The sequence below is a fragment of the Oratosquilla oratoria genome, chromosome 14, assembly GCF_046742065.1.
Source record: "Oratosquilla oratoria isolate Oo_2021 chromosome 14, ASM4674206v1, whole genome shotgun sequence".
Classification (NCBI taxonomy): domain Eukaryota; kingdom Metazoa; phylum Arthropoda; class Malacostraca; order Stomatopoda; family Squillidae; genus Oratosquilla; species Oratosquilla oratoria.
The window spans coordinates 15960067-15979651 of record NC_134790.1 but is presented as its reverse complement, the minus strand read 5'-3'; the positions used below and the strand labels follow the sequence as shown (position 1 = coordinate 15979651).

Sequence of the window (19585 nt, the reverse complement as noted above, 5' to 3'; positions counted from 1 at the left end):
TTCCGTCTACAACACCTACTAACCTCTTCCCCCCTCCCCCCTACCCCCCCAGCAAGAGTCATAATCACACTAATCTAGAACAGTAGTTCAGTTAACTATCAGCATCGTCCGTTCTAGTAGCCAGGAGCCATTACAGTCCACGGGCGATTTGAAGAGCAGGTATCATGTAGGAGGTGCGTGTGTGTGTGTGTGTGTGTGTGTGTGTGTGTGTGTGTGTGTGTGTGTGTGTGTGTGTGTGTGAGAGAGAGAGAGAGAGAGAGAGAGAGTGTGTGTACACGTGTGTGTGTGCATGTGTGTGCACGCGCGCCTGGAACAAGTAGCTAGGTAGAAAGGTAGGTCGAAATGTTGGCAAGGTGGAAGTGGAAGAAGTCGAGGTAAGGGTGGATCTCGAAGAACCGTTGCGTGAAGTGGAGAAGTAGGCAAAGAGTCTACTTTATCTGGGGAGACGAGAAGATGGGGGGGTTGGTAGAAGTAAAGACACCTTTCCCCCCAATATCTCAGTCCCCCCCTTCCCCCATAAAAATTCACGACTCCCCCCCGACCCTTCCACGCGTGAACGCCCCCCCCCAGAAAATAAAAAAAAACAAAAAATAAAAACATATATTTTAACACGAATTCGTTGGCTGTTGTTTCGTCGTGCTTAAAGCTGTAAAGTAACTTTTTGCATTGAATAGGGTGTAAGGGATAGCCATGTGTGAGTATAAGAGTAGGAAGAACTCTTTTATTTTGTAATAGCGTGTTTTTTTTATTTAAGCCATTGGTGTTCCTTTGAATACTTGTGAAATCTCCCCCCAACGCCCCAACTATGAAGGAGTGACCTACATAGCTAAACCGCCATCAATTAGGTCCTCTGAGAGAGGAAGGAAGCCTTAGTGGCAGTTCAAAAGAAGAAGAATAGAATAGGTCCTCCTCCAGATGGTGTACTCTTCAGTCGTCCTCGACCTGTGTCACTGGGAGTTGTACCGAAGTCTGAAGGACGGGTCTTGAGCCGAGTCCGAGGTCAGACGAAGGTTTCTCCTGAAGAGGGCTCCTCCGGGAAGGTCCTCGGAAGGTTTGGGGTCATTTCACACGACGAAGTTCCTCTGTAAAGCTTCTTCGAAGTTGGGCCATTTCCCACGAAGATGGAGGTCGTCTTTCTAGGAGGTGACGACTAAGACTAAAGGCAACAAATTAAAATGACGGGGACGATGGAAGCTGAGATGAGGGGGAGAGGTAATAGGATAGCTGGCTGGTAGGCAGGCAGGTAGACAGTGAATCAACGTTACACAGCATGATGGGGGAATCGGTTCGAGAAATTTGTTCTTAAAAATTATTTCTTTTGTTGGGATCACTTTTGTATGTGAAGGATGATCCACTGCGGAGGAGAACGGAGATCCTCTGGTAAGACATCGACTAGGCTCTTCTCCCTCAGGAGCCCACAAAGGAGCGCAATCTCGTTCGTCTTTCCTTCGTCGGCGTCGTCGTCTTCGTCTCATATTTGGTCGTCTTCTCGAAATTTTATGTTTTCGACTTTTATCGATCTGTCGTGCGCTGGACTTCGGTAGTTGAGGCGCGAACACACACACACACACACACACACACACACACACACACATCTACTCAAACACAAACTTGCGCACACATACGTGCGCACGCATTTCATATATAATTCTTGTTTTGTTTTGTTTTTCTTTTTCTTTTTGAAACATGATACAGGCCTATTAGGATAGTGCTCACTTTGTCATGTAAGTGTGTTTCTGGACGTACACCAAAAATAAAATAATAAAAACAGCACACAAGCATATTGATACAATATGACATTAGACGAATCCTTGTAAAAAAAAAAATTGTGAAGTACAGATATGTTGGTAAGCCTGCCACCGTAAGAATTGCCAGTCAGAAGCACCAACCCTACCGAAACTATTCTATAATATGCTCGTTCTCAAGTGTAACGATACTTTTTTGGGGGAAGAGTAGTATCATGTGACCTGAATATGCCATGGAATACTTGGTTCAATTTCCTTGTGGATGCTGAAAGGCTTTTTCATAATATGTGACTTGCTTTTTATACATATGTATGAATACATTCTATGAGTAAATATGCATATATAATGTCTAGTATATGTATATATGTCATCATAATTGTATATGTATTTCAGTCTACATACACAGATGCATACATGTACATGTATACGTATACGAGGATTTGAGTTTTTAATGATATAGTATTGATTATAGAAAAATAATTTTTCTACTCTACGTTACAAGAGGAGGATGTGAATGAATTGACAAAAAAAAAAAAAAATCTTCAAAATAAACATTTATTGTGTTGGGATTTGTCAATTTTGAATGCTGGATATGACTGAACTGTTTACAGTCTTGTTTTTTTTCAACGAATAGTATTTATTTCATGATAATTCAATTTTATATACTTTTTTATAAATAAGAGGCCGGAAGGCTGCTGTGTGCATAGTATCATCACCATGCCATTGTCCATTGAATTGTTCTTCTTCATCGGTTTTATCCACATTTCAATCTGTTTTTTTTTTCCAGTATCTTTAATCCAGTTTTATTTAGGGGCATATCTTACTATCCTCTACCGTATGAAGAAACTACTTCATGCAGTCTGTAAGTGTATAGCAAAACCTTCATTTAGGCGAGTTGAGCTTCAAGCTGTGAGTGACGGAGAGGAGACTCTTATCCATGTTCCTCCATTGTAGCGAAGGACGAGAAACCTTGTTACCACGTTGTGGGTGGACAGGGCGTCACGTCGCGCAGACAGAAGTCATCTTTAGGTGATGCCAGAAGCGGAGAGTCCATATATTTGAGTGTTCCTCGTGCGAACATGGCAGGAAAGCTTGCCTAATTTGTTCAATTTGCCTTATTATTCCATATTTATTTCAAACTGGTATTCTGTATAGTTGGTGAGCGTGGTCGCTCGCGTGTTGTATTTAGTTTCTTAAGCTTTAGTGGGTTACAACCCTCGCAAGATTTTAGTTGTCCTTTTTTTTTCTCTATCTTTGGGGGCTGTAAATGCCACGCGCGGGCCAGTGACTGTCATCATAACACCTGTGCACTTGTGACTTGTTGAGGTGCACGGAATAAGCCATACACGAGTGGACTAAGAATAGGAGGAGGATAGGAGTAATAGACAGGTGAGAGTAGATAGGATCATGGTGACTCAAACGACCTCAACCTCTACCCCCAGGAGGGTTCGTCCTCGAAACGGAAGCTTGAAAACACAAGAACGGGAGACCTTAAGTCATGGAACGTTGAGTTCGGTGACACATACGAGGCGTGGTAAGGAACTGTGCCAGCCTTGTCAACAGGGTCTTAGCGTCTTGTGACAAGTGACCTGACCTAAGAAAGGTCAAACAAGCTCCTGGGTCATGGAGGACGAGGTCGAGAAGGAGCGCCGAACACACCGTAGCTGGTAAGGAGTAGAAATGTAGACAGTCTGCTATTGTACATGTATGTGAGGTCTGGCCAGAGTAATATTATTACACATTTTGTACATACTGTGCGTAGTAAGGATGAGAATGTTTGCTTTTTTGAGTGCGAGAGAAATATGTAAGCACATTTTGGCTACAATATGAAAGCTCAAACACTATGTTCTATTGTTTTATTTCTCCCTTTTTACATTTATTAGGTTAAGAATGACTCTAACGAGGGGACCTTGTATACCATATTAGGTGAAAGGCGAACTTGATGTGGATTTTTATCTTTGATTGGGACCTTTTAGTACCATCGAAGGTAAGTTATTCCTTCGAGTTTTGGACTTTGTGGTACTTGGAAAACGTATATGCACAGATTCTTCAAGGAGTGTCCAGAAGCCTTTGGAGAATGATGTAGTGCTGTAGAGTTGTACTTTTCCACACAGTAGAATTGAAACCTAACCTTAACATTCAGTATTTAGATATTCACGGTAATTCGAGAAATTGTCGAATTGGGAAGGGGACCGCCATTTTGCAAAATAAGTAAATGAATAAGAAATCAAGACAAGATATGTAAGTCTTGTGTTACTCTGCATACAACGGGAATTTACTTTTGTAAATATGAACAGAGAAAACACTACAATGGTAAATAGAAAAGCTCAATAAATAGATTAATTAATTAATTAATTTTTAAAAAATCACAAGGGCGTGACTGTTGTCATCCAAAAGTGATGAAGGAATGATAAGAAAAAGGAAACGAAAATGTTCTCACATTAGAAGCTAATATAAGAATATATACCATGACGGTTTTTGAAGGTTGGCAGCCATTTATAGGGCCATTTACACGGTCAAACCTGGTTTGTCAAACCAAGTGTTTAAAGTAATGATTGACCGTGTGAATGGTGTGTTTGGTGGTCAAACACGTTTGTCAAACGTATTTGACAACCAAATACCCCATTCACACGGTCAGATATCACTTCAAACACATATTTGACAAACCAGGATTGATACACATGTGCGTGTACACTTGACCAATTGGCCAATGATTCATCTTGGGTCATTTTACATCTGAGTATCAATTGCCGACGTGGACCCGCCATCGGAAGCCAACACGGACCAAATGCGGGTCAAAATTGCCGAGTTTTAGAAACACAATTGACGAAATCAGTCCTTCAGCACTTGTGCGTCTGTACTTGTATTTGACGACAAAGAAAATGGTAGGCTTTTGTATAAGCATAAAGAAAGTGCTTGGCTATTTGCACTTGTGACAAGACACTTGTTTTGGAGGACATTTGGTAATTTGGGTCTTAAGATCCATTTGACCTACCGGACAAGTGATCACTGACAGTGGACTTGTTCTCCCAAACTGGACTTGTTCTTAAAAAGGGGAAAGAATGTCCCTGGCAGAGTACAGGATCACTCAAGGCATTGCTGGAAGATGGTCGTAAGGTTCGTCTGAAAACCTAAGGTGGAGTTACACTAGGCTAACATACTACTTCCTTTTGTTACCTCGTTTGAGTAGGAATGACTTCGGTTACAATATAAGACTTCCGTAAAAAGACCGCAATAATGGGTCTAACATCCGTATTTTAGGCTTAACTTTCCTAAGAACCTTTCGTCATTCAGCATCGCGCTGTATGACGCAAGAGTAATTTGACATTTGGAAATTTGACAAATAAAAGCTCGTAACAGAAGTCGTTTCTACTCAAAGTGGCTAGCGAGAAGAGCAGCGGCAAGGTCGCCATTCTTATCAATGAAGTCGTCTGTGTTTTAGCTAGAATAAAATGTGAAAATTTGACAAAAATGAATGAATATAAGTAAATCATTTGAACTGTGAATATCATAAATGCGGGGAATAATAAGAATTATTTATTACTATTTCCGTGTTATTCTTCCAAATAATTTACATGAAAAGATTTTAAGAGGTAAATTATATATCGCTCATTATTTAGCTCCACTCTAACCACAATGTATCCATGCCTTGTCTGTATGCATTTGTATGTGCAATGAAAGACGAAACTATCTTGCCAAGTTTGTCCGAAGATAGATTGAACATAGCGAAGCATTAAGAAAATCGGATAACCGTCTCTACCCGATTCTCATAATATTTCGCAAATGTTTCATCTGTCTTCGGACAAACCTGGGGAGACGGTTTTGGTCTTTCAATGTGCGGTCAAACGGATGAAGAAGTTGATCATGTTGATCTGGGAATGTAGCACAGGGTCATAAACGGTACTTCTGGGTCGGCTTCTGTTCAAGTCAGATTAACTAGAAAAAAAAGAAAGATAAACATTCTTCCTGTTTTTTCACATATTTTCATGCATTCATGAACATCATGCAAAGAGGCTTACCACAAATATCAAGTCTACCAAAGAAAAAAAATCGATCCATCTTTACTGAAAATGTCGGAGTCGACATGACGTCACGAAGAGCCTGGACAAGACGATATGACGTCAGTCATGAGCCCGATTGCTTCAGAACCGCAGTGTTTTCCTCTTGTCGGGCCCTTTATTTCACGGGGACTAAAGAAAAGCTCCATCGCTTTATCGATTCCGTCGTTTTTTCGGTGGATTGGCGATGGTAGGAAAAAAAAAAAATTAAATTGTTTGTTTCCGTCTTTTCTTCTTCGTGGATATCGCATCCCGCGTTCATGCTTGCCAAGGCCTTTTAAGGTATCAACAATGAAGGTTTTGTTTGTGGGTGTGTTTGTGCTTGCTTGCATACCTCTCTCTCTCTCTCTCTGTATACATACAAACACCAATACACACACACACACACAATATGTATATATATGTAAATATGTATATATATATATGTATATATATATATATGTAAATATATATATATATCCCTCTTTTCCACACTTTCTCCTTTACTATGTGTGTGCGTGCGCGCGTATGTTTATCCATGTGTATATATGTTAGTGTGTACGCACGTGTCTGCGTGTGTGTGCGCGTGCGTGCATTCATGCGTGTATTTGTCCGCGTTCGCGCGTGTGTTTGTCCCTACGTGTGCGCGCGTGTGCACAGAAGTGTGTGTACTTTCATGTGTACATATCTGTAAGCTTCTTTGCACGCGTGCACACACATTGCTTTCTACTTTGTTTGAGCGTTTTGAGTTGAGGAGATCGTGATATGCACTGACGGCGAGCTGTGAGCTTTCTGCAGAAACTGTTGGGAGAAAAAGTCCGAGGATTTTTTTTTTTTTTTTTTTTTGTATTGCCGCGTCATACCGGATTCACCTAAGGTGCTGGAATTGTTTTTATGGGTTGCACTGTACCAGCGTTTCTGTCCTTATCGACACGCCGCACCTAAGATGTCGCCCCCAACAATCTCGCAGCAGCACGCGATTCGACACAAGGATAGAAGCGCTGGTAAACTCCAGGATCCCATAACAACAACAACAACAACAACGTTCCCGTTGCTTAGAAATATAATGTTTCCCAACACCCCCACAACCTACCGGACACTCCGGAAGCCCAGAAACGGACGTCAACAACGTCGCAATGGTTCCTATAAGGATAGAAACGCTGGTGAAATCCCAGGGACGAGATACACGCCCACGCCATACACCACGGCTCGACGATCCAGTGGCAGTGTTCGCAAGCGCTGCTCCAGCGGTCCAAGTTAGATTACCGCGCAGGGCTGAAATAATTTCAACATCGGTTCGTTAAGAGCCGGCTCTCCAACTCTCGTTGGCGGGGAGTTGTGTGTGTGTGAAGTCACAGTATTACCTATAGATTTTGTCATACATGAGCTCTGAGCTCTCATCCGGTAGGGCAACAGCTGTCGATCACGAGTCCAGCATGTGATCCGAGACCATGTTGAACCACACGCCCTCTCGCCCACCGCCGTCTCGCGTCTCTCCGATCCAGGCGAGGTCGCCTGGGCCTCCGTCGATGTATTGATTGGGACTTCGAGGAGGAGGAGGAGGACGATCTCGCTATCCGCCCGTCGTCCTCCCTCCTGCTGGGGGAAGAGGTGGATAGATAGAGGGAAGAGTAGAGATAGTGTCATCGTCATCTTCGTCGTCGCCTTCGTCGTCTTCGTCGTTGTTATTCTTATTGTTTGTATCATTATGACGTTTGGAAATAAACTCTCCTACTGGGATTCGAACCCTCGCCTGAGCGGCTTGCTTATTATAAAACGAAGACCGTACCATCACGCCACCATGATCTTACAAAACGGAACGGCTTAGTAGGGTCATGGTGGCGTGATGGTACGGTCTTCGTCTAATAAAAAGCAAGCCACTCAGGTGTGGGTTCGAATCCCAGTAGGGATTGTTGTTGACTTTCAATCTTCTAGGGCAAAGATAACCCTATCGCTCCCTATAGGTCTCCGAGCAGATTCCCAAGTCCCATCCCCGGCCCTGTTCCCATTAGAATTGGGAAATGACTGAGACGGGGCCTGACTGGAGCGCCCACCGTGTGACCATTGCTCGGGTCAGCCACATCGATAAGACGGGACTTATTCATCACTCTGTTTCATGCGTTTACTTTAACTAAAAACACATACACACGCGCACACACACACACACACACACATATATATATATATATATATATATATATGTGTGTGTGTGTATATATATATTAATGACCCACTTTCGGAGAATAATAGGCGAAAGTAGAAAGATCCGTATATTTTGATCACTATCTGTGATCCTCTTCAGCAGATCTTCTGCTGAAGAGGATCACACATAGTGATCGAAATATACGAATCTCTTTACTTTCGCCTATTCTTCTCCGAAAGTGGGTTATTAGTATAATTTTACCAGTGTGCTAAGACATTACTTTGTTGTGATATATATATATATATATATATATATATATATATATATATATATATATATATATATATATACACACACACACACACCGTCGGAAGGGGCAAAAGTAGCCACATGGGGGTAAAACTGACCATTGTCTTCATATACTTATATATATATATATATAATATAATATATATATATATATATATTTTATATATATATATATATATATATATATATATATATATAAACTTTGCTGATAGTACATGTTATTTTTACCCAGCTGAGGGAAATCTCCCGTCAGGCTTTTGCGAATAAAAATTTGCCAAATCATCGCGATCTTGGAGAATCTTTTCCTCTGAAAGTGAGCGTATAATTGGTTTCAATTTTAAATACTGCACTGGCTTGTCTTCACTTGTTTTGCCTTGTTTTGTCTTAATTTAGGTGTACTGAATGTTGTACCAAGCGCCTTGTTTTTACATCGTTAATTTACGATATATGAGTTTATGAGGTCGTAAATGACTCATCCACGTCATAAATTTAAGACCCAAGGGTTGTGCGACGTTCACAGTGCCCCCAGAATTGCTATTGGAGGCAACCACTTCTTCATCAAGATGGAAGAAGAAAACGGAAAAACTTGATTTCGAGGAGGACCAGGCCAGACGCGATGTTCCTGAAGACGAAGATTTTTTTTTTTTTTTTTTTTTCTTTTTTTTTTTTTTTTTTTTTTTTTTTTACTCTATTACCTCAGTGCGCATAACCTCGCCATCTTTCGTGATTCATTAGATTTTATAACGCCTTTTCTTGAACGTATCTAACCTCCCCACCTCTCTAGAGACCTTCAATACTTTGACTCACTTCGTAGATTATGTGATGCGTATCTGTGCCGCATTGCTTCAACGTGATGCGCATCAGTGCCACATTTCTTCAATGTGACACCCGTCATTGCCAAATTGTTTCAACGTGACGCGCATCATTGTCACATTGCTTCAACGTGACGCGCATCATTGTCACATTGCTTCAACGTGACGCGCATCATTGCAACATTGATTCAACGTGACGCGCATCATTGCAACATTGATTCAACGTGACGCGCATCATTGCCACATTGATTCAACGTGACGCGCATCAGTGCCACAAAACCTCATCATGGCACACAATCAGTGCCACAGAACCTCAGCATGGTAAACAAATCCTCCATGGTTCTCATACGTAGAGGCACTTGAGTGAGGCTTTTCTGTGATCCTGAGCCTGTTGTATCTGCGCTCATGCAAGGCAGAGGCAGACGCCTGGGCGGACCATGTCATTGCTCAATGTTAGAAAGAATTTTGTGAATTGCGTAACAGCGGGGATGTGTTGCAACGGCTCTAGTCCACAGGCGGCGCTGTGGAGCGTTGGTGAATGATTCTTCAGCTGAGTTGAATATCCTGAGTGTGTCATTGTGGAGGGTTTGCTTGTGTGTGTACACACGCGCGAGCACACAGACACACACGCACACACACACACACACACACAAACATATATATGTGTGTGTTCATAATATTTGTTTTGTAAAAGTAGTGAATATTTTTTCTATGTATTTGGAATTAAACTTGACTAGTTATGAACCAAAAGGTCTCCTGTCGATATGCTCCTCCTTTGTAATCCTTTGTAATCCTTTGCTGCTTAGGCTTCAGTCAGCTTCTTGTAAACAGATTCAATAATCCTAGTAAGAGATCTTCCACAGGAAGTTGAAGTAATATTTCTCCACACATCATGGCGATATATTACTATTTTAGCTCTACTCCGGGAGCATTTTTAAGTACAGGATGGTCACTGTAAGATTAACGATAAATACAGAAAGATATAAGTATTCTTAAAGATAACACATGAGAGTTGATTCTCGAAAGGTGAATATTCTGGAGTACGTTGGAGCACCATGTGGAACTTACATTCGTCGGGTTCCGTGGGAAGCTTTCAGGTGTGGTTGCGAGCCTGCGCGAGGTGGCTGATATTAAGGAGGTACCTCCTACCACGTTAATGTCGAGGGCTTCATATTTAATATGATAGTTTTTAAGATCTGTGCTGTCAATGATCTTGATGGTATCCAATAGCAATTTTCTAGAGAAGGCTGAACCATACTTTTTTTTTTTTACCTGTTTATTATATATATATATATATATATAATGTATATATATATTAAAGTTCTTAAAGTATATTCGGAGTTCTAATTTGTCATCGGGGTTAGTAGTGTGTGTGTTATGGGCAGTGATGTCTTTTGAAACCTGTTCATTATCCTGTGTTGATAGAGGCTCTACAATGCAGAAGGATCAGGGATCCTGTCCCAGGAATGTTGGAGTCCTTTTTTTTTAATATAATTTTCATTTTACACCGAATGACTTCTAGTTTTTATTAGAATAACCAGGACATATTATGTATGTTGATATTCTAGAATCTAGATGGATGAGAGACGATGGAGATTAATGGCAAACTGTTTACATCCAAATGGATGACTTTTTTTAGCTTATCATCCGCTGCTGGATATTCCATTTTTGCATTCATCCATTCTTCCTTCTTTTGGGTTTCCCACAAAGACGGTAATGATAGATTTATACGTGTCAGGCTTAATTGAAAAAAAAACCCGCATGGAACCATTCGTAGGGAGTTTGCTAGTAAAGTTTAAGGTAAGAATTATGAGTATTTACGAAAACCTCATTTAGTATCTGAAAGTGATGCATATCACGAAGTTCGGTTACAGTACTGTCTATGTACTTATCATAGTTGAGAGGACAGAGATCTGGGTTAGAATGGATTGGCCTTCCAAACACACACACACACACACACACACACACACACACACACATATATATATATATATATATATACATATATATATATAATTATGTGTGTGTGGTCATACGTGAGTGTGTGCGAGGTTGTGCGTCTGTGTGATATTTATGCAGGATTTATATAGAAGAGAAAGTAAAAGAAGAGAAAAAGAGGCACTAGTGAATTTCATGCCACTATTACAGCCCCATAGAAACCGGAGGATTACTTTGAAAGTCTTAATCCGCGTGAAAAGAAAAATCCGCGGCCGCGGGGACATAACGCGGCGCCGCGGAAAGAGACAAGTGGCCGCGCGGCAGTCAACAATGGGTCCGCGAGACAGACACGGAGGGAGGGAGGGAGGGAGGGAGAGATGGAGGAACGAACATGCAAACAGGGATCCGCGAACAAGGACGCAGAGTTCTCTTTTGAGCCAATAACGACAGCTGTATGTCCTCCTCTTGGTCAAGGAGCCTCTGAAAGAGGCTACTGAGCGAAAATCTTGAAAGCTTGGATGCAAGGGCGAAGGTGACGGAGAGCTTTGGGAAAGGTCAAGGGCCAATATGCAGGACGCGGCGTCGACCACTCAGGCGTCGAGGAGACGGATGTCCCTCTGCACTGAGTCTGTACTGCTGTCTGTGGTGTGTGTATTTTTTTCGTTATCTTTTTATTCATTTATTTATTTTTAGTAACTCCTGGTCTTTATTAGAACTCACGTTTACCCCATGATAAAAAAAATCCCTAGATAAGAGTTCTTTTTTCATGACGATCTGGCAAGTTGTTAAGTTATTTCTCTTTGTACTTATTGAAGAAATCTCTCATTGAGAATCGTTAAAATAAATTTAACATATAAAAAGAAAATTCAAGATATTCATCGATTGTTTTCGAAGACGAGAGCTTCCGGTCTGTACCCCGAGACGCTGGTATTAAAAAAAAAAAAAAAAAAAAAAAAAAAAAGAGAGAGAGAGAGAGAGAAAGAGTCTTAACAGCGTCAAGACCTCTGCCATCAGCAGTTCGACGACCTCCATTAGATCGACGAGGAAGGTTTCACCCAAATTGGGGAGTCGGGGGTGGGGGGGTGACCTATGTAATTAGGATAGGAGCGAAGAGGGATTTAACCCACGAAAGTGGAAAGGATTTTTTTTTAATTGATCAGATCGCTGGCGTCAACCAGAACAATATCATCAAAGAAAACAGTGACTGGTGATTGCCACATGCCCATGCTGTCCAAACACTATGGGCAAAGGTGAGTTCACCCACAGTGAAACTCGGTTACGGAGGGAAAATGGGAGTTTCACAATTTCAAAGGTTTATGGTAAAAACACACAGCGACATATTGTAATTTCTCTTCAATTAATCTACCTGACTGGGCGGGGAGGCAATCCAAACATTGGCAAAAAAAAAAAAAAAAACAGCGGCTCGCCACAACTGCCAGGGCTTAGCCTACCAGGGGTTTCTCACTTCCCACTTCGTGAAAGAGGGATGGTGAGTTTATTCTGTATCCGTCCTTGTCATGGACCAAAAGGTCTCCAGGCAAATTTGATCAATCAATCGTTGTCACAGTTTTCAATAAGCAGAAAACCCACAGCCCCACAGTAGATGGCAACGGTCCTCACAACCTCCTACAGATATCTTTGGGAAGAAATGTTTGAGTGTTTTCTGTGCTGTATGCATGTATGCATATTACCATTTCACTAGATGAAATTTGTAGGAAGAGATCAGTCGCCGGTTGTCAGGTAAAATTGACAGAAATCTTGGGCTCGTTACAGAGACCGAATGCCAGCCCCCCGGGGTTCCACCTGCAAGCACCCGTCCTTGGCCCCAGGTCTCCAGACTCCATAGTAAAGCGCACAACCCGAGTCCCTGGGCTCTGCGCATGCGCGTTAGGGGGTAGACAATGAAATTCGATAGTCAATCAATCCTCTTTGTTTACTATTCTAGTTTCTACATTTGTCGCACAACCTCAGCGGCGAGGCAGGCAGGCAGCATCATCAGTCTTCAAACAATACAACAATATGGAATGTGCGTGAAAGAGGGAGAGTTGTGTCCGTAGAGTGATACGCAAAGCTTCTACTACACAACTTGGGAGGAGGAAAGGTAAGAGGAGAAAGAGCATTGGGAGGATTAAGAATAGGAAGAAGAGTAAGAGGTTAGAGGGGAGGGGAAATAGGATGTGGAGAATGCGGAAAGAGAAGAGGGGAGAAGTGGAGAGGTGTGCAGGAAGAGGAAAAGGAATAGGGGGTGGAGGAAGAGGAGGTGGTGGAGTGGTGTAATATTGAGGGATGTATGCCCTAAGTGTGGAGGGGAGCTTATGGAGGAGGAGGGGGGAGATGATACAATGGGCAAGGGTAGTAAATGTGGGAACAGGAAGAGGTGGGATTAGTGGATGAATAACAAAACATAATTAGATGGTTCCAGACAAAGAAACCGAACCAGCATTTCACAAACTGGGGATGTTATGGAGTGCTGTTGGCTGTTGGCCAGTCGCACCCCAAAAATAATGATGATGAATAAATAATAAAATAAATAAAAACAAAAGATAAAAGTCTTGGTGAGTGGTTGGATTTCCGTGCTTATTTTCTCGATTAATGATTACCAAATTTCCTTGTGAAGATTTATGTACATTTGATGAAATATATGAAGGGGTAGGGTGAGGAAAAAATACGTAAAGAAAGATACAATGAGCTGGCAAGAAGACAACATGATCAACTGTTGCACAACTGTACCAACAGATCACAATTTCAGTGGGTCTGAATGTTTCAGATACTCAATGTGTACTTAAGACATTTCTAACAGCAAAAGTTAATTGACCCCAACGTTTCTGTGTTCCATTATTCTTTGGTCCAGAGAACGCCAGACGATTTCATTCAGCGTTGGGGTTCCAGTTGGACAGTATGTCACGATGTTGGACCGTTTCTTGTGTTCCCATGGTAACCAGAAGCTTCTCGAGAGACTTTTTTGTCCTTCGCGTTGTCAACGGTCGAAGTCGCTTCATCATAGGCCGACATTACGTCATCGGCGTCGCCTGCTTGGCTCCGAGGGGTCTAAATTCGTTCTTCTTCCTCTTCCGTAGAAGCTCACGACAGAGGCACTTGCCACTGCCAGCAGATGCACACACACAGTTCGGTGGCACATCTTTTAATCTCTTGGACAAGACCCAATAAAGGACAGACCAACTGGCACCCTATTTGACACCTAGGCTTACGGAAAGGAGGAAGGGAGGGGGAGGTAGGGAGTGAGGGAGGAAGGAAGATCGGCGTAGCGAAGGCGGTCGTAGGCGGCGCCAATGGGTGAGGGACATCGACCGGGAATGGGAACGAGAGGTTGGATGGTGATGATGACGACGACGATGACGAAAATGACGACGACAGGGTTGATCAGAAAGGGAGACGTGGAAGCGAGGATACAAGGTTATTCAAACGATTGGTAAATGCAAGGCGGTAGACACGGAAGGAATGAAAGTGTGAGTGAGGAAGGGAGGGAGTGAGTGGGAGTAAATTGAGGTTTATGACACAGACTCCAGGGTGGATCATAACTCCATTGCTTCTGAGGGAGTGCCAGGATGATGCCATAGTAGTGCCAAGGTGACACTCCCAACGAAGAAACTTTCCTTAGACTTCGATCTGAGACAAAGAGTGCCTCTTGACAAGAATAATGACGAGAAATATTTCAGGGTGAGGGTGGATGCTCAGGGTGATGATGTCAGGCTTCAGGGTGACGCGGTCAGGGGTGTCTTGGGATCAGGGAGCCAAGAGGGAGTGCCAGTAAGGGGCGGCAGTGCCACTGGTAAGGACAGTGAGTCCGCGAGGCTGGTTCCAGAAGCCAGGGCGGAAGACAAGTCAAGTAACGGAAATTAGGCCGTCAAGGTTATAGTGCCAGAGGAGGAAGAGGAAGGGGAAAGGAAGTTAGGGGGAAGGGGAAAGGAGGTTAGGGGGAGGGGAAAGGAGGAGCGGGGGAAGGGAAAGGAGGGTAGGGGAACTAGGAAAGGGGGTTGTCCAGAGAGGTGACGGGAGTGTATGGAACGGATGATAGGAGGGGAGGTGAGAAAGGATGGGAAGGGGAGGGGGAGGGGGGATTTTAGGGCAAGGAGGTTCTGGGGCATGGGTGCTTCTGGGGTTAGAATTACAGGTCTGGGGAACAAAACATCCGGGTAAAGAGGCCTTTGAGATGAATATCGGAAAGATAGAGAGAATGGAGTATTGTATTTCGTCGACGGTGATTCATCAGTGATTCATCGATGATTTAGAACGAAAAGAAGGGAAAGAGAATAAAAGATTTGAAGAAAAGGATATTATTTATGATCATGTGGCTCTAAAAGAAATGAAAGCGAGGAGGTTAGCAACACTGAAGGATAGATTGGACGAAAGTGACTGAAGGGAGGAATAGATGAAGTTGAAAGGCCATTCCTCTCGTGAAAAAATAACACGTGGCTCTGGGCCGTAGGGGGCAGAAGGAAATGGTAATTATATGAAATGTATGTAATCCTCGGGACGTGAGATGGGGTACAGTTGGCAGCACTTATAAGGAGACGAAGACGGAGGAGGGACGACATTGACAGAAAACGGGGAAATTGAAGAAGAAAACGATGGGAATTGGGAAGGGTGACGGAGGGTGGGAGAGAGGGTCGTAGGTTCTCGATAGAAGTACTGAAGACACAAAAGAGCTGAAGAAGAAATAATACGAAATGTTATCACGGAAGGACTAGAGGTCACCAGAACATGAGAGGAGAAAGGAAATCTACGTCAAGCGAAGATTTGTAATGATAAGAGTATGTTTGTAACATTAATGGAAGCCTTCCGAGAGTGGAAGAGGTGGAGGTAAAGGAGGAGAAGGTGGAGGTAGAAGTGGAGTAAGGGTGCACTAGGAGGAGGAGGAGGAGGAGGCGTTGGTGATTGGTTAAGAGCGTAAGCGGAGGAGGAGGAGGAGGCGAAGGAGGAAGAGAAGGTGGAGGAGGAGGAGGAAGGGGTGGTGGTGGAGGAAGAGGAACGGGAGAAGGAGGAAAAAAAAGGGAGGAGGAGGAGGAGGAAGAAAAAAAAAACTGAACAGAACGAGACACGAAAGTGTCACTCAATAATGTACAAGACACCATAGCCTCACTGTGGCCGGTCCTACGGGAGAGAATTCGGGAGAAATACCTCAGCAAGAACGTAAATACTTCGTGGCGAATAAGAACATGGTATTTACGAAAAAAAAAAACATCGAAATACCTTGACATATATAGAAAAACTCTCCAATATTTACTCATTCCTCTAATGTATACTTTGGTTAATGTAACAAATTGTACGTCGTTACAAAGAGAGAGAGAGAGAGAGAGAGAGCGGGCGAGGGATAGAGAGCGCGGAGACGGAGAGAGACAAAACAAAACAAAAATAAATAAAATAGAATAAAATTGCTACAAGTCGTCCTCGACATCTTCTAAGACTCGAGACTTTCTCCTCGAGGACATCAAACTCAACTTCGAGAACATTCTTGGTTCTTCTGGTTCTCGGGCAGAAGGAGTCGCTATTGGTGTGGGATTACGGGAAATGGATGGGAGTCGTGAGGGAGTTCGGAGAGAGTAAGGATGGGGGAGTAGCAGGAATGAGGGATTGAGGAGTTTATGGGAGTGTAGGACTTGGAATGATTGGCGTCAGGACTCCCACGCGAGGTGGGAGTTGGGAGTGGGATTTGGGAATGTAGATCCTGTTAACTTTACTGCTTAACGGGGAAGTCACCCTGAAAGGGGAGGGGCGATGGGATGAGTGGAAGGGAGAGTGGGAGAGTGACGCTGTAGACTAGTAGGTTGTGAAGATTAGTGCGTTGACTAGTTTGATTTTATTTAGACTCTGTGACACTAAATCATGTAAAATCTTTGTATCATGTCACACAGGGGGAGGGGGGGTTAATTAGGGGAGCAAAACACACACACACACACACACACACACACACACACACACACACACACACACACACACACACATACACACACACACACACGACAGTGCTCACACACACATATTCAAAAACAAACCCATGTTACTAACACATACACTTTTCTTTAAACTACTCTGTGCTTTCAACATCATATCCTAAATATCATTTTGGTTTTTTAACAACTAACATAATAATTGGAAAGCTTAAACTCTAAACTCTTAGTTCGAGATCATACAGAAGTGAACAACCATAAGGAATGGGAGGACTGTTCATGTCGAGGGTGGGGTAGTTTGTTCATCGCGTATTGCACGTACAGACGAACACTCCACACGCAAACGCACACGTGTCCACGTACGCGAATACGCACACGTACACACACGTACACACATATTGACTCCCATTGGCTGATATAACCAACCCCGTTCCAGTGGTTCTTCATTCCGTGTGTAAAGGTACTTTTTTTCTTCTTCTTTCATTATTTACATATAACTCATTGCATTGATCCCCAGCCAACACTTCCCGTGCACGAGAGTTCGACATCGCCGGCCCTTGGGCGAGAGTTTATTGACGAAGTGGGCGTCGGCGCCCCAAGGAGAGGTCGCCCTCACTCGCAGGAGGCCGAAGTCGAGGAGGAGGAGGAGGACGTCGGCGCCGCCGCCACAAATTGATTGGGAAGTAAGGACTTCCCCTCACACAACTGGAAAGGTTCTGATTGGCCAGCGGGCTTCCCCTCGCACGCCGCGAAGGCCTGTGATTGGTTCGTCGCGACGCAGAACGATGACGTGTACACGGTGACGTTGTGCCTTGGCGAATTGGGATTGGCTGCCTGCTCGAGGGCCGGAGCGTATTGGGAAGACTCATTGGCGTAATTAAGGTAATCGCCGGTGGCTGAGGGGAGCACAAGCTGGTGCTGCTGGTGCTGAGGAGGCTGAGGAGGCTGCTGGTGGGGCTGGTGGTGGCACACCGGACTCTCGTTCCTGGCACTCTCACCACCAGACCCACCACCTCCTTCTCTTCCTTCTCCTATTCCCTCTCCTCCTCTCCCTTCTCCTCCTCCTCCTCCTCCATCTCCTCCTCCTCCGGCTCCACTTCCTCCGGAAGTCATCTGAAAGTGTGTGTCCAGCGTCGAACACCTGAGATCAGAGCCCTGGAGTCTCTGGATGCTGGACACCACGGGCGAGCTGGAGAGGACCTGCTCCTGACGAGAACTTGTTGGGGGCGTCGGACACAAAATGTCCACCTGCGGCTGCGGCTGCGGCGGCGGCTCCGGCCGTTGTTTGTGGTCGATGGGCGAGGGGCCTGCCCCGCCTCCACACTCGCCGCCAGAAAGAACGGCCATGGCTTTACACTGTTGTTGATGTTGTTGATGTTGTGTTTGTTGTTGGTGATGCTGCTGCTGTTGTTGTTGTTGGTGATGCTGCTGCTGCTGCTGCTGTTGATGGTGGTGATGATGATGATGGTGAGGATGATGGGGATGGGGATGGTGATGTTGTGGGTGTTGATCTTCATGAACGCTGCCACTGCCCAGGTCGAGGAGCGTCCTCGGGGACTGACCTCCCGACGAAGGCTGCAGCTGCCCATGGGCCGCGGGGGGGACGGCCTCCTCCATGGAGTAGTCCCCGATGATGTCCTCGATGCACTGCATGAGCTTCTGCGCCGCCGCCGCCGGAATGTCCGGCACGACCTCCTCCTCGCGCTTCTTGATGGAGGCCTGGTCGAGGGCGAAGATGTCGTGGGGGTGGAAGGCCTCGCCGAAGGGGAAGAGGGTGTCCGGCCCGGCGGCGATCTCGGAGGAAACCTTCGAGTCGCACGCCAGGCCAATGGCGGCCGCGGCTGTCGGGTGGTGGTGATGGTGATGGTGTTGATGACTGCCGGCGGTGTCCACGAAGTCGTGTTGGTGTTGTTGCGCCTGCAGGGCCGGGTCGAGGGCGTGCAGCTGGTGATGAGGGGGCGGGGGCTCGTGTTGCTGCTGCTGTTGCTGCTGCTGGTTGGTCTCCTGCTGTTCTTGCAGATGGCGCTGCTCCAGCTGGAACGGGTTGAGGTGAAGCTCCTGAAGACCCATCTCCCCGAAGCGGTCGACCTGAACGTCGACTCGAAGTGGATCGACCCAGCCACCACCTCCTCCGCCTCCCCCTCCTCCTCCTCCTCCTTCAGGCACGACCACAGCGTCCGTGGCTCCCGTCGGACTCTGCCAGGCGGTTCCCCAGACCTCCAGCTTGGGCTTCTCCATACCGCTACCGTTATTGTTATTGTTATTGTTGTTGTGGTTCCATTCGGGTCCCATGCTCCAGCTGAGCGGAGGCGGGTGGAGAGCCGTGTGGTGCTGGTGCCCCGGACTCCTGAAGGGATCTGGAACGTTCCTGTACACGTCGACCGTGGACCTGAAGATCTCGTTGTGGGGCTTGAAGCCATCGTTCTGACTTCGGAAATCGTCCAGGGGACTTCGGAAGGAGTCTGCGGCGTGCACGAACTGGAAGTAAGGGTCCAGGGGCGTGTGGGGCGCCGTCGGGATCGGCGGGACGTGGAGTAGGGACGTGCTGACTGAGGAGGTCGTGGTGACGTTGGCGGCCGCTGCGGCGGCGGCTGCGGCTGCGGCAGCCGCGGCTGTGGCCTTGCCGCACGCGCACTCGAAGGGCGGGCAAGAACACACTGGTACATTGTTTGGCATACCTGCGGCAAGAAGA

The 19585-nt window shown here is 45.0% G+C and overlaps 2 protein-coding genes across 9 annotated transcripts in view; one reads left to right on the top strand and one right to left on the bottom strand.

The window, feature by feature from the left end:
* Positions 1 to 3591, top strand: part of Atg17 (autophagy-related 17) — a 230854-nt gene extending 227263 nt beyond the window's left edge. For all 8 annotated transcript variants that reach the window (XM_076197684.1, XM_076197685.1, XM_076197687.1 and 5 more), the window contains exon 29: positions 1 to 3591. This exon is cut by the window's left edge and continues 292 nt beyond it. The gene's annotated coding sequence lies outside the window, so the exon portion shown is untranslated.
* A 9098-nt stretch (positions 3592 to 12689) lies between these two features.
* Positions 12690 to 19585, bottom strand: part of LOC143032736 (uncharacterized) — a 66537-nt gene continuing 59641 nt past the window's right edge. The window contains exon 7 of the mRNA XM_076197678.1: positions 12690 to 19571. Coding sequence (XP_076053793.1) covers positions 17506 to 19571 — 2066 coding nt within the window. The 3' untranslated portion in view covers positions 12690 to 17505. The remainder of the gene's footprint in view (positions 19572 to 19585) is intronic.